This window comes from Carettochelys insculpta, chromosome 1 (genome assembly GCF_033958435.1).
Source record: "Carettochelys insculpta isolate YL-2023 chromosome 1, ASM3395843v1, whole genome shotgun sequence".
Lineage (NCBI taxonomy): Eukaryota > Metazoa > Chordata > Testudines > Carettochelyidae > Carettochelys > Carettochelys insculpta.
The window spans coordinates 129,338,080-129,352,505 of record NC_134137.1 but is presented as its reverse complement, the minus strand read 5'-3'; the positions used below and the strand labels follow the sequence as shown (position 1 = coordinate 129,352,505).

The window sequence follows — 14,426 nt, the reverse complement described above, 5'->3', positions numbered from 1 at the left end:
ATGCAGTTTATGGTTAGGGCCACCTTTCTTTTCCTTTTGGCCATTTTTACAAACTGTGTGAATTTTATGATTTATAAGTACATTTGCAATAATGTTTGTGCAGGTTAGGGACATGTTTTTATGTACCTAAATATCTGAGAATCTGGTTTGTATCATTAGCTTTGAGAGAGAACACTAGTGAAGATACAAGGGGGTTGATACCCATATGAGCTTTTTTGAGGTAGTATTATTTCAGTTGTACATTTGATTGTGTTTTTAAAAAATAAAAAATCTTTCCAACTAATTGCCAGCAACTTTCATCCTCACTAAAAGAGAGGTATGAGGGAGGGTGCTCACATTCTTGACTCGTGGGAATCTGTCAGAGAAGCTGAGTATAATTCTCTAATGGATTGCATGTAACTACTTTCAGCTTTACAGTTCTAGGTTTATGATTGTTAAAGGTTTTTCAGAATATCATTGATATGCCACAAAAGCTATGTGTACACCAGTACCCCCCTTTCAAAAGGGGGAGGCTAATGAGACGCTTCAGGATATGCTAATGAGGCACTGCAATGAATATGCAGCACCTCATTAGCCTAATGGCAGCCGCCACACTTCAAAAGTGCTGCTTTTGATCCCGCGTGGCTCGTCTACACGGGGTCGTTTTTGAAAGGACCCTGCACATTTTGAAATCCCCTTATTCCTATTTGGTTATAGGAGTTAAGGGGATTTCGATAGACAAGCCGCGTGGGATCAAAAGCGGCATCTTCAAAGTTCCATGGCTGCCATTATGCTAATGAGGTGCTGCATATTCATTGCCGCACTTCATTAGCATATCCTGAAGTGTCTTATTAACATTCCCCTTTCAAAAGGGGGGTTCTAGTGTAGACACAGCCAAAAAGTTTTAAGTGAAATAGGGCCACAATTTAACATCTGAAACATTTTTTTGATTTTTTTTTTTTTTTTTTATTTATCTTTTTCAATTATGCTGAATTGTAAGTACCTATATTTCCTTTCTGAGGATAGTTCTTTGATTAATTGAGGACTTAAATTACATTTCAGTCATTATTTTCTCCCTTTTTGTTTGGGGACATGGAGAAAGATCTGATGCTTATTAGTATTATCACATCTTAGTGTATCTTTCTGATTGGTAAGGGGAACTAGGAGGTGAACCTTGGTGTGTGGGTTTTTTGAATTGGTGATTGTACTGATTAGCCAGTAATTGATGAATATTTGTTCATTTTCAAGCCTGTTGATGTTTGAGAAATGCCTTGCTTTGGGAACTGTTTGCTTTAACCTCTGTTTTAGATCAACAGTTAGGAGCTCACGAATTTTTGTTTCATCATACTAAAATATAATGGTGATTTATTTTCCTGGTAATATGGGTTGAACCTCTCTAATCTGGAACTCTATCATCTGGCAAAGTCTGTAATCTGGCATGATTTTAATTATCTGGATGACCACTTATAATGGTGTGGCCAAGTTTCCCTTGGTCCCATAAAATATGTTTACAGCCAGCAGTTCTGGGTCTGTGTTCTGTGCTGTTTATGCAGCTGTAATTTACCCCTCAATGTCATCTAAGAGCCCCATAAGCAGTAGAAATGTTGGCAATGTGCTCGAAAATATTGACCTCCTGTCGTTCTGCAAATTCTCTTGTCCGGCATCAGTTAGATCCCAAGGGCAATGAATGAGAGAGGTTCAACCTGTAGTTTGGCTTTAAAATAGAATCCAGAGGAAAAAATATTTAACAAAGTTGATTGTATGCCTCCAGGCATTGTTTTCCACAGACAACATAGCAATGATTTTGCTTTTTCTTACAATCTCAGAAACCATGGAGGTGACCTCCCCAACTGAAGATGTTGTAGAACCAGTTATACCAGTACAAGAGGAGATTCCTGTTTCAGAACCAGGTTGGTGGTAATGTCAAACAATCAACTAAAAGAAGTAGGAAAAATAGGTTGCCTGGCAGTCATTTTAAAATATACTCAGAGACCTGCAGTACTTGGAGAGTTCTAGCCAGGGAGGGTTTTTTCTTTCTTGTGGATTTTTGGTTGTGTGGTTTTTGTTTTTTTCTTTTTCCTTTACCTTTTTCACCCTCTCATTAGGTGGACTAGATTCCAAAGGATTTATTTTAGCAGATGCTGAGCAGTTTGTGTAGAATTGCATGGGAAACTAAATACTGGTAGGTAAAGAATTTACTCCACTGGTGCGCAGAGAACAAAGCTTTTTAAATGTGGCTTTGGTAATGAGCAGTATTAAACTGATGACTGTATCTTACTGAGTGATCCACCTCAACGTTTGTGATGACTAAACAGTATTAAGTGAGGACAATAAACACAAAGAGCAATGCTTTAAGCGATTTGCTTCATTTTTTAAACTTGCTGCTGCAACACTTTTCCCCCCTTTGTTTACTATGAAGGACTGGGAATTCTATTACCACTCTATATCACCCATTCTTCATAGTTCTAAAAAAAAGTCAAACCTTTTAAATTATGAAGCAGAGGGTGTGCGTATCTGTGCTCTTTGTAAGCTGAGTGCTTGGGGGCCTACCTAGGAGAGATTCACATGCTACCCAGCTTATTGGCAGAGCACCCAATGTCCACAGCCACGTGGGGAGGTCCACATCTGCACATGGCTTGGCATATATAACAAAATTTATTCTCCACACGGATAGAAAAAAATAGAGGGGTGGGTGGGTGGGTGTGTGTGTGTGTGTGTGTGTGTATACACAACTCACAATGAATTTGAAATTCTTCAAAACTATTTTTGCTATGTCCATTTAAGAATGGCGTTTCAATGGTCATGAGCATATTACAGATAAGTTGTTCGAAGAAGTCTCATCAGTCTTCCAATATAATAGAAAATTAGGGTTGGGAGAGACCTCAGGAGGTCATCTTTTCCAACCCCTTCCTCAATGCAGGATCAATCCCAACAAAATCATTCCAGCCAGGGCTTTGTCAAACCCGGTCATAAAAGCTCTCAGTATGGAGATTCCACCGCCTCCCTGGGCAATATGCTAGAGTGGTTCACCACCTTTCTAGTGAAATAGTTTTTCTGTAATATCCAGCCTTATACTTTAGGTTCATCTTGATGTTTTCGATCACTAGACTATGGTCTGAGTCTATCTACTCCTTGGAAAGTTCGGCACTGCTGTACTGATGTTACCCATCTTCTTATTTTTGTTGGAATATCCTGTTGCAGATCATCATCTTGTGCTCCATAGAAAACCTCTTGTTGTTTCTGGCCTTGTTCATTTCTTTCTCCATATCCAAACCTTCCCATGACTCTCTCCCAACCTTAGTTATCTGTTAGAACCTTCATGTTCCCATCTCCTCCGATGATCAGCACATATCTCTTTGGTATCTCCTCTAGTGTCTTTGTCAGATCGTTGAACGATGTCAACGACAGTGCAGAGGCAGCAGTGAGAATGTGTAGAGAGTTGGGAAGATGGTTTAGAACAAATGGAGGTACGAGACAAGGAGATCTGATATCGCCGAGTATCTTCACGCATCTAGAGAGAACGATGGACAAAATCAAGGAGGAGGTAGAAGGGATATCTGTGCACGGGATTAGAATTAACAATTTGAGGCTCGCGGCTGATATGGTTATTGAAGAAGATGAAGGGAAGCTAGTGAGAACAGTGCAGGTGCTAAACGAGGAAGGGGTATGGACTGATTATGAACATCAGTAAAACAAAAACAACGGCATTTGGAGATAAAAAAAAAAAATAGGAGGGAAGATCAGTGTAGACGGGATCGAACTAGAGAACATAGAGAAATTCACATCCGGGAAACAGCACGTAACATATGATCTAGACTGTAAGAAGGAAATAACGACTAGAATAGCAGAAGCAAGAGCAAGTTTGAAGGCAATGGATAAGATCTGGAAAAGCAAAGCGATTAGCTTAGGGATGAAGCTGAGCATCTTGAAACTGTGTATTTAGCAGCATGTTTTACAAATGTGAGACATGGGTGATAATGAAAGATTCGAAGAGAAGGATATTGGGATTCAAGGAGTTATAGGAAGATCCTGAGAATGGGATGGATGCAGAAGGTCAACTACGAGGAATTATATAGGAAGATACAGCTGAAAGAATCTACTGCAAAAGGTTGTACAATGGAAATTACAGCTATTCAGGCATATCTGCAGAATGAACAAAAAATCAAAACCCTGAGATTCGGCATAATGGGTGGCTCGAATAGGAGAGGCAGACCTCCCAGAGATGGTGTAGTAAATTGGCATAGGGCTAGTCTACAGAAATTAAGCCGCTCCACACTGGACAGGGAAAGATGGAAGGAAATAGTAAGGGAGGCATCAGACATCAATGGACGCTGAGCCGGTGGTGGTGGTGGTGGTGGAGGAGGAGGATGATGATGGATATCCAGCCTAGACTTCCCCTGCAACTTGAGATCATTGCTACTTGTTCTGTCATCTGGTACCACAGAGAACAGCTTGGCTCCATCATGTTTGGAACTCCCCTTTAAGTAGTTGAAGACTACTACCAATTCCCCTCTCTTCTCTTCTTTAAACTAAGCACAGTTCCCCTCAGTTTTTCCTCCATAAGTCAGGTGCCTCAGCCCCCTAATCATTTTAATTGCCCACCACTGGACTCTGTCCAGTTTGTCCATATCCTTTCTGTAGTGGGGGTGGGGGAGGGCAAAACTGGATGCAATGCTCCAGGTGTGGTCTCACCAGTACCAAATCAAGGGGAATAATCACTTTGCTTGATCTGCTGAGAGTGCTCATACTAACACAGCCCCAATATGCTGTTAGGTATGCTGGAAGGTAGGGACAGGCTACCTCTTCCCATCCATGAACTTGCTGGGTTCAGTCCATTCCATCGTCTAGATCGTGGGTGTCCAACCTTTTGGCTTGCCTGGGCCGCGTTGAGTGAAGATAGTCTTGGGCTGTGTACAAAATATATAATATAGTTAATGTATATATCACATAATAATGTTAAAAGTTTACGATCTTGTGGGGCCACATTACTAGCTGTCCAGGGCCGCATGTGGCCCGTGGGCCGCAGGTTGGGCACGCCTGTTCTTAGATCATTAATGAAGATGTTGAACATAGCCAGCTCCAGGACCTTTGGTGTACTCCGCTTGGTATTAGTTGCCTAGTAAGCACCGAGGCAAGTGATCTAGCCAACTTTCTACCCATCTTTTTGTCTGCTCTCGCCTCCTCACTTTGTACGTAGAATCCTCTGACAGTATCAGCAGATTCCAAATCCAGTTTGTTGTGTTGGAAAATATTAAGGATGAATCCATGGATTCCTCTCTGGAAAAGTCCTTTTGGAATCTCCATCCTTTAGGATCTGGAAATTTGACCAGTTCTGGACAAATCTAAGTGTCAGGCAGTTTTTTAACCAGACTTTGTTCTCTCATCTCAAGTGGCTGTCTTTTGTTCTGTGCTGAATAAAAACTCAGCAGTAATAAGGCTTTAATTTCAGCATACCATTTTGAAAATTCCTTCAGTTTTGGGCCACTTAAGGCAGCTTATGCTGTATTGGTGTGAGAGTTAAGCATCCTTTGTCATATGCCCATCAGAAGTTCTGTAGCGGGAAGTCCAGATGCAAGTGGTGTTGATCAGCCAGGTGTGCTTTCACTTTGAAGTAGTCTTTCTTTCTTTAATCAGTGAGGAATAGCACTACATGGGATACCATCAACAGCACTACCCAAGACAAGTATTGGGATATTTACACGGTATTCTTATTGTTTTCTCTGTTAAACCAAAAACCACCTGGAACTGTTCCAGTCTTCAGATCTAGCAAGACTAGCTGCCTGAGTTGCCTGTATCAAACTTCTTTGACAGATATTTATGCTGTAGACGGTATTGCTATTCTACCATAGGACTTTGCCTCCTTCCTGTGGTAGTTTTCACAGATATCCTCTCTGATTTTCCACTTTCCCACCTACTGCCCTGAACATCGGGGCTGGGGCAGGGTGAGGTGGTGGTAGTGTCTTATATTCTATGCTGTAGAGACAGAGAGAGAGAGAGAGAGATGTATCTAGGTCCTGATACTGTAGAGTGTGAAAAGATAAACATACAGAACCATGCTTGAAACAGCGTCTAGAGAACTCCTCAGTGGGAAAGTCCATATGAAGCTCCCCACTGCAATACATCCTTGTCCTCTCCGCTAATTGTGGAGGACCAGGAGCTCTGTAACTGATCCACATAGAAAAATGTGCTCTTGAGGTTCATGCATAATGCCAACATTCTCCTCAATAGATCCACCTAAGTGGGCAGGGTATACACATTCTACTATTTTTATTTCTTATGGCTGTGCAGAAACCCAAGCAGCTGTAGTCTTCTGGGCAAAATATTTGTTTCCTGGTAAGTGTCCAGTCCTTGAAAATAAGAGGTCTTCAGATGTGAGCCCTCTGGAATGTAAGTTAGGTTTGTTGAGTATACAAAGACTTTCGCATACTCAAAAGAAGAGTGGATTTATTTCTTGGGAGCATAACGTGTTACTGAGGCTTACTACATAGACTGGCATGTCTAATTGTCTGTATTTTTTTCCCCATTTCATCCATAATGAATTTTCCAGGGAGTGTAACAACTCCGGAATCTGACATTTCTAGAGCTTTGCTATAATGCTAGTTTTGTGAACTTAGGAGTTTTAGTTGCCACTTAGTAATAAGAAAAATATCTTTTATTATGGTCATCTGCTGATATTTCTTGCACTGTTATGTAACATGGATATTGTAATCCTAGTGCTGATATATGGTATTCTTTCAGTGTCAGAAGAAAAGGAGGAGGAAGAAATGGCAGATGCAGGTTTGGATGACTGGGAAGCAATGATCAGTGATGAAGAGAGAGAAAAAGGTGGGTAGTGCTTTTTTATATCTAGGAAAAGGTTAACATTGTTTAACAGTAGTGCCGATTATTATGACCACAACAATCCATCTACACTTATCCCTCGCTATGCAAGCGCAATTGGTTCCCAGCTTTCTGCTCATAGGTGAAAACCTGTCAAAGGGACACTGAATTACCATTAAAATACATGTACAAGTCTCTGATTGGTTCCTAGTGCTTCTAAGTCCCCGAAGGAGTGGCAGCATGTGGCACTGCTTTTAAAAAAAGTAAGTGAACCTTGGGTTGGAGGTGGGGGTTGCAGATGATAAAAGGCTGGGGGCAGTTTGGGGCCATGAACGGGAGGGAGGGTTAAAACCTGGTGGCGGCTCCAGTGGAGGAGGTGGCAACTTGTTCTTCCTGGCTGCACAAGTGTTACTTGTAGGAGTGGTATGGCAGCCAGAGGGCTTGGGGGCTGGGCCAGGGTGGGTTTTGGGAGCAGGCAGGGTCAGGGGGTGCACGGGGAGCTGTGGGCCAGGGGACTGTTAGGATGGGACCAGGGGAGAAGGGGCGTGTGCTGGGAGTTGCCACGGGAGGGGGTGGCGGGGTTGGGGGTGGCCGGGCTGGGGCTGCGGGGTCTCCCTGCCCCTGGGCCAGGAACCTTGCTGCTCGCTTGCTCATAAAAGTGGGGGAAGTTCACTTGCATACTGAACAAAGGTTAGTATGTGTTTCCCTGGTTTTAGTGAGTACTCGTAGGTAAAATACTCATTTAAATGAGGGATGAGTGTACCTATCTTTAGTTAGCGAGTTCTCTCTCCTCTCCCCCTCTTCCCTGGAGAAAAGTGAAATAAACTGTAATAGGGTGAGAATTCTAGATATTTTTATCATGACTGACATCTTTTAGAAATTATTCAAAATCCTGTTTAGTGAGAGTCGTGTGTGTGTGTGTTTTTGGAAGGTGGTGAAGGGGTTAAGTGTAGGTTTGCAAAAGCAACTTAGTTGTGAGGACACTGTCTGTGCCTGGGAAATCACTTCACTTCACTTCACAAACCCTATACAGTCAACTCTTTCATATCCAGCATTCTGTCAACTGGAACTCTCAAATAACCGACTTTTTAACCATAAGTAAATTTTAGTTGTTTTCTATAAGAACAGTCTAGTGAAAGTAAATACTAATAAATACAGTATATGTTAACAGTGTACACTACTCCTTTGGTGAATAAAGTACTCTGATTAGATATTAAGAAACAAACAAAAATGTAATCTTGTTTTTCTTTAGTCTTGTGCATTGCTAGGTATACTTCTCTATTATCCAGAATATTTTGAATATCCAGCAACCTCCTGCTCCTGGGCCTGCTGGACATGAGAGTTTACTATACCATGAATGGGGAGAGACAGGTACCTTTACAGTGGGATTTACAAGAACTTGTTGGCTCCTTGCCTGAGATGCACAGTGAGAAGTGCCAATCATAGGGGTGTGTACAAAGCCCTACCTCTCTGAGACCGGCTGTTAAGTATAGGCTTCAGAGAAGTCCCTCCCTTTGCTTGGTATTCTCGGCTGCAAACCCTTCCTTGGTGCTAGGCACCTACACTGTTGTAGCAAGAAGGTCAGCAATAGGAGAAGAGGAGGACCTCCCTCTGAACTTTTAGTGTAGTGATTAGGATATTCACCTGGGGTATGAGATCTCCACTTCACATCCCTTTTCTGCCTGAGCAGGAGAAAGATTCCAGTTAAAGTCCTAACACCTCTCAGATGATTGAGTGCCCTTACTACTGAGCTGTGGCATTCTGATGGGAGGGCTCCTGCAATCTCTCCTCTTGAAGTGTACCTCTGCAGATAGATAGTGAAAGTGTGTCTGTCTTGCACTGTGCCCTGTAGCACTACTCCCTTGTTTCCCGTCTAGGTAGAGAATTCTCCCTGCTTTACTTCCTTTTCACTGGGTTAAATTACCTATTCCTAGCAACTTCTGCTGGGCCTTTGTGCTCCAGTGGAAATAGCTGTCTCAAGTGCACACTGAGAATCGCTGTGAAGTGGCTAGCATGGTGTGCTGAACTGGCATTTGTGGGTAATTAGCAGGGTTAGCAACAAGCTGTTCACATGTTGCCTTGAGCAGCTGGAGAGGTCGTGTATGCAGCAATGATAGCATTACTTTCAGCTCTCCAGTCCTGGGGACGTTGGCAGACTTGGGAACAATTCCCAGCATCCAAAGGAGTCCCAGTCAAGCCACAACTATATTGCCCTAGGGGATTTGGCACTCCTTGGCAACAAGCTGTTGAGGCCTCTTCAAAGTCACATACCTTGTGGGTGTGGTGCACTGGGGCACATAAGTTCCCATGTAGCCACAACCATTTCGGTGCAGAGAGCAGATGGGGAGCCTCCGCCTCCTCAGCTGTGATACCTGAATCCTTCGGTTTAGCCCCTAAGGATTGTCAGGCACTAAGTGTCGTCATACCCCATCAGACTGGCGTTCGTATGGTGTTGGACTGCCTGCACCTCTAGTCCCAGTGACTTGTTAGCCTCTCTAAAAGCCTGTTGTTCTGGTTTCTTAGCCAATCACGAGCCAGTGCAGGGAAGAATAGTACATTTCCATCATACATTAGCCAGATTTTTAAAGGGTTTATTAACAACTTTCCTAGCAAGACAAATATTCACATTCCTTGGATTTAAATCCAGTGTTCCTCAAGTTGAGGATGGAGGGGAAGACTTCCCTTTTGAATCTCTCAGGGATATTCCCTTAGAAAAACCTGTCTTTTGCTCTACACACAGCTGTTTTCAATCACATCCATGAGAGGAGTTGGTGAGCCCTAAGCTCTGTAGTGTCCAAAAAGAAGTAGCGCTTAGACCTTGCCCTGGCTTCCTATCTTGTGGTATCTGGCTACCATCTTAGCCAATCTTCCACTTGTGTTCTTAGACCAAAGATATTTGGACATCCAGATGTTAAGGGGCCAAATTAGCAATCAGCATTACCCAAAAGAGCCACAGTAGTGTGAATTCATTGCTTCATTTACTCTAGTACTCACTACAGTAAACTCTTCCATATCCGGCAGCCCTGGGACCAGGAGGTTGCTGGATATTCAACTATTCTGGATAATAGAGAGGTACACCTAGCAATGCACAACACAAAAGAAAAAATTAGAGGTTAAGAAACAAAAATGTATGCAGAGTACTTTATTTACCAACAACAATAGTATTGTACACTGCGAACTTATACTGTATTTGCTGTATTTATTTGTATTTCATCATGCCGAACGCATGGAAAACATAACTAAGATGTACTTATGGTTGCAGTGCTGGTTATTTGAGATGAGAGAGAGAGTGTGTGTTCGTGTGTGTGTGTTCGTTCATTTGTATTTAAACAGTTTGACAGGAAATGTTAGGTTTCCAAAGTGACTTAACCAAGTATTATTGTCACTACAGGTGGTTAATAACATTGTAAAAGGATCCTGAAGGATTAATAACTTAAAGTGGGTTAATAATTAAATCAATGTTGCAATACCCTGTGCTTGAGAGCCTCAGCAGACATTAAACAGCTATTGGCAGCTCATGAACTGACCTTCTGCCCACCTGGGGAATAGTGTCCTACTTTATATGAAAGTAAACAACACCTATTAGATAGGCTATGTAGCATACGAGTAAAGTCATCAAGAGCCAGTTTCCACACTGATTGTCTGAGTTATATAGAATACAAAGGGCCAGAATCTTATAGGGTAGAGGACTTACCTGAATAGAGACACTGCAGCTTGTGTGCAATATGTCAAGCACAACTCACTAGTGGAGTTACGAAGAGCAATGTGAAGTTTGGTGTTTCCTACCTCCAAGCACGGCTGTTTGTACTTGCATCATGATCTAATGGCCTCTTTGGGAGAATGGTAAACTGCATAGTTTGGCATTAATTCTTCAACCAGGTTCCACCAGTGTAGTACTACTTGCTAATCTCCCACAAGAAAGAAGGCTAGAGGACCATGTATTGATTGTCTGTTTGCTGCTATCAGTTGTTTTCAGTCCCTGGTGTGTGTCCGCAGTTCCTGCCTACCTCCTACTTGGCCTGAGATTTCTTCTTGGTTTTAAGAGAAGACACTAAGGAGGAGGGTTGGGGATACACAAACTTAGAAGCTCAGATTTCATATGTCAGTGTCATGAGTGCACAACCCTTCAGCAGACACAGCTTTGAAGAGAGCTCTTTAATTCATCCTCAAGGGGGAGTGCCATATTCCACAGTTATGAATACACATAGCCATCTCTCAATGAAATTGTAATTGGTAAGAACCCTGTCCTCTGCAAGGAAACTCTACTGGAAAATATATTTTTTATTATACTACCTTTAAAATGTTTTACAGTCTTGACAATACCTATAAAGATTTAGTCACCTCTACACTAATTGCAAATTCCTTGTTGTAGAAAATAACAAAAGCCACGTTCTGATGAAAAATTGGTTCCAGATTGAACCTATTAGATTTGGACCATGAGTTCTTGCCTGCACTGACTGTGTGGGTGTGGGTATGGGTGGGTGTGTATTAAAAATGAAGTGCATAGTGTGTATTTGAATGGAGCCATTTTATTCTTCCAGATAGTTAGAAAAGGGTGTCTTAAGTCAGCATGGTTCATCCTTGGTGGGTGCCCTGGCAATACCCAGTTCTGATTTGTGACTTACACTGCTTTGACTGGCTCCAAGCTTACAAATTTATTTCTATACTTTTGTGCAGCTGATTTATTTCTTCATGTGGATAAACCAAAATTAGTGTATGTACCTGACCTCTGTTCATACTTCTGTGTATGATGGCTTTTGGGGGGTTTGATACAGAGAGAGCATTTTACTTCAGCTCTATCTCTCCACTTTCCAGAGGGGAAACCTGTCCACATTGAAGTCAAAGAACACAGTGAAATGGAGGAGGAGGAGGAGGAAGAGGATGATGATGAGGAGGAAGAGGAGGAGGAAGAGAGTGAAGAGTCTGAAGATGGAGACAGTGAGGGAAGTGAAGATGAAGATGAAAAGACTTCAGATGAGAGAGAAACAGAGTCTCAAGCTGTTGGAAAACAATTGGTAGAGAAAAAGCCAAGCAGAGAAATAAGCTCTGATTCTGAATGTGATTCCGATGATGATCGTACAAAAGAAGAACGTGCTTATGACAAAGCTAAGCGGGGAATTGAGGTATCTGTGTGTAGCTTTGTCTTGAAGCATGAGAAGTGTAGATTTTTAGTGGCCTTCAACCATACTTCTCTAAATATACCTTTAAAAATAATGCACACTCATACTGCTGTAGTCAGGTGAAGGAATATATTTTACAGGACCAATTTCTGTTGTTGAAAGAGACAAACTTCGGAGTTTGCACAGAGATCTTTTGCATATCTTTGTAAGCTGAAAATCTGACTTTCACTGACAGAAGTTGGTCCTATAAAATATATGATCTTTCCTGCCTTGTATCTCTAATCTTTGGAAACAGGCATTGCTAAAACAACACTGCAAACAAGATGTTAGTGCACATGTCCATAGCTGTCTGAACTGAATTTATTTTTCATGCTCTACAGATTTACAACTGATTCCTCTGTACAAAGTTAAAATTTTCAACAGTACTTAATATAGCTGCATTTATATGAATGCATTTAGGTAGACTTACATCAGTCTTGACTTAAAACCAAAATACAGGGCTTATATGATCTGACTGTTAGGAGTATAACTTCCTTTTATAAGGCTAAAAAGTATCCTGGCTTTTAAAGGAAAGCTTCCTGGAAAGGTCGAAATATGTTCCATTCAGCGCTGTTAGAATTTTATTGAAGGATTTCATGCTGAGGTTTTTGGAGTTATTGACGTTTCTTATTGGCTCTTTTCCACCTTCAGTGTACAATAGATATTGAAACTGCTATATTCATTAAGGTTAATGCCTAGTAGTTGGTTTCATCTGGTAAGGAAATTTAGAAATATAAGCTTAGTAAAACAAACTACAAGCAGTACTACTTGTCCCAAGGTGCACACCATTTGCCATATGTCCTGAAAAAATGCATCAATAGGATCCTGCCAAATTGACAGTCTGTTTTGGTCAATGTCACAGTCATATCCGGTTTTAAATAATAAATTTAAGGTTTTCAGCTATGTAAATCTGAAATCTTAGTGCCCTCATCCAAAGAATTTTGCATGGCCAGGGGAGAGTGGGGTAGTGGTGGTCACAAGGTTGAAACTATTGCTTTTAAAATTGCTGGTTAAGAATGTTACTGATCTGCTGAAATGCAATTTGATTCCATTTAATTAGACTTGGTCCAGGATGCAAGCCTTTAATTCTGGTCTTTAAAGAGTGCCAGAGAGATGGGGAAACTAGCCTTATTGTAAGTAGGTTAGCTCTCAGGACCTCATATGTTCTTCTTGGAGATAAACAACCTAGCTCAGTGTTGAATCCCGATGCAGACAATGAAAATTGAACTTGGACTAGAAAAGCTTCTGTCCACATGATCTGCCCCTCCCAAGTCTCATGGCAATTCAGATTCCCTGGGGAAAGTATTGCTGTTAGTAAACCATGGAGAGTGAGTGGAAAAGCCTTGCCCATTTTTCCTAAAAAGTGCTGCTGAAAATGTTAAGTAATTCTCCGCTTTTTTTAATAATACTTTAAATGTTAGTTTCTAGGTTCTAACCTGTCTTATTATATTCTCGTGCCAGAAAAGACGTGCTGAAAATAACAAAAATGTAAACACTGAAAAACTCAGAGCACCGGTTATCTGTGTACTTGGACATGTAGACACAGGAAAGACTAAAATTCTAGATAAGGTAAGATCTGCAGAGTGTGATAGAACTTGTGTATCTTTATTGTCAAGTTTCTGTATTAGTTTATTTGTCAATAGTAAACTGCTACTGCATGAAATAAGTCATAGTACTCCAATAATGCTCATAAATACACAATGCAAGATAACTTTCCTAACCAAAAATGACACATTGGGATAGGGACTTATATAGGCCAGTTAACCCCAAGAAATGTGTTTGCTTGGGAAGAGGACCAGCATCCTCAGTCTATAATACAAGAGAGGAAAACTTGAGATAAAGAGAATAAGAGTATGAATGGTGATAAACATTGTAGTTCATAGTCAAGTATCACGAATTATTGGATATGTATTGTTGGACGATCATTTGGGAATCCTGCTGGGGCTTTCTACCAGAAACTGTTAGACAAAAGGAAATGAAGAATTGTCTACTGTTAACAGCCAGTATTGGGAAAAGAAAAATAGCCCAACTCTAGAGGAATGGAGAATGGGTGGGGTTGGAAGTTATAGAACAATGTGTTCAGTTGAACAGACAGAAGACAAATAGGTACTTGGTTGCCATTTACTTAATACTCCAACATACTTTCACCTGCAAAATAATCCACCACACCTGTCCAATTTTTTTAATATTACCCCTTGATGGACATGCCCAATTTATAAATAGGGAATCGGAGATTCCACTCAGTTTAATAAAAGCATGAGAAATGACATGTTATGATTATTGTAAATATGCTCATTCTATAACTTAACACTGTGTTTAAAAAAAAGTCCAGGATTTATATTACTATATAATTTTTCTCTAAACAAAAGCTTATTCTTGTAAATTTCAGAAACTATACATTAAACATTTCATGGTTAGGGTCTGATCGAAGAAGTGTATATATCCAAATGAGACTAATCCTGATCATAA

The 14,426-nt window shown here is 41.1% G+C and overlaps 1 protein-coding gene across 1 annotated transcript in view; it reads left to right on the top strand.

Annotated features, from left to right (window-relative positions):
* The window catches only part of EIF5B (eukaryotic translation initiation factor 5B), a 77,865-nt gene that overhangs the window by 19,317 nt on the left and 44,122 nt on the right, over window positions 1-14,426 (top strand). The window contains exons 8-11 of the mRNA XM_074991622.1: window positions 1,806-1,889; window positions 6,718-6,804; window positions 11,614-11,921; window positions 13,419-13,526. Of these exons, the coding sequence (XP_074847723.1) occupies window positions 1,806-1,889; window positions 6,718-6,804; window positions 11,614-11,921; window positions 13,419-13,526 (587 nt within the window). The remainder of the gene's footprint in view (window positions 1-1,805; window positions 1,890-6,717; window positions 6,805-11,613; window positions 11,922-13,418; window positions 13,527-14,426) is intronic.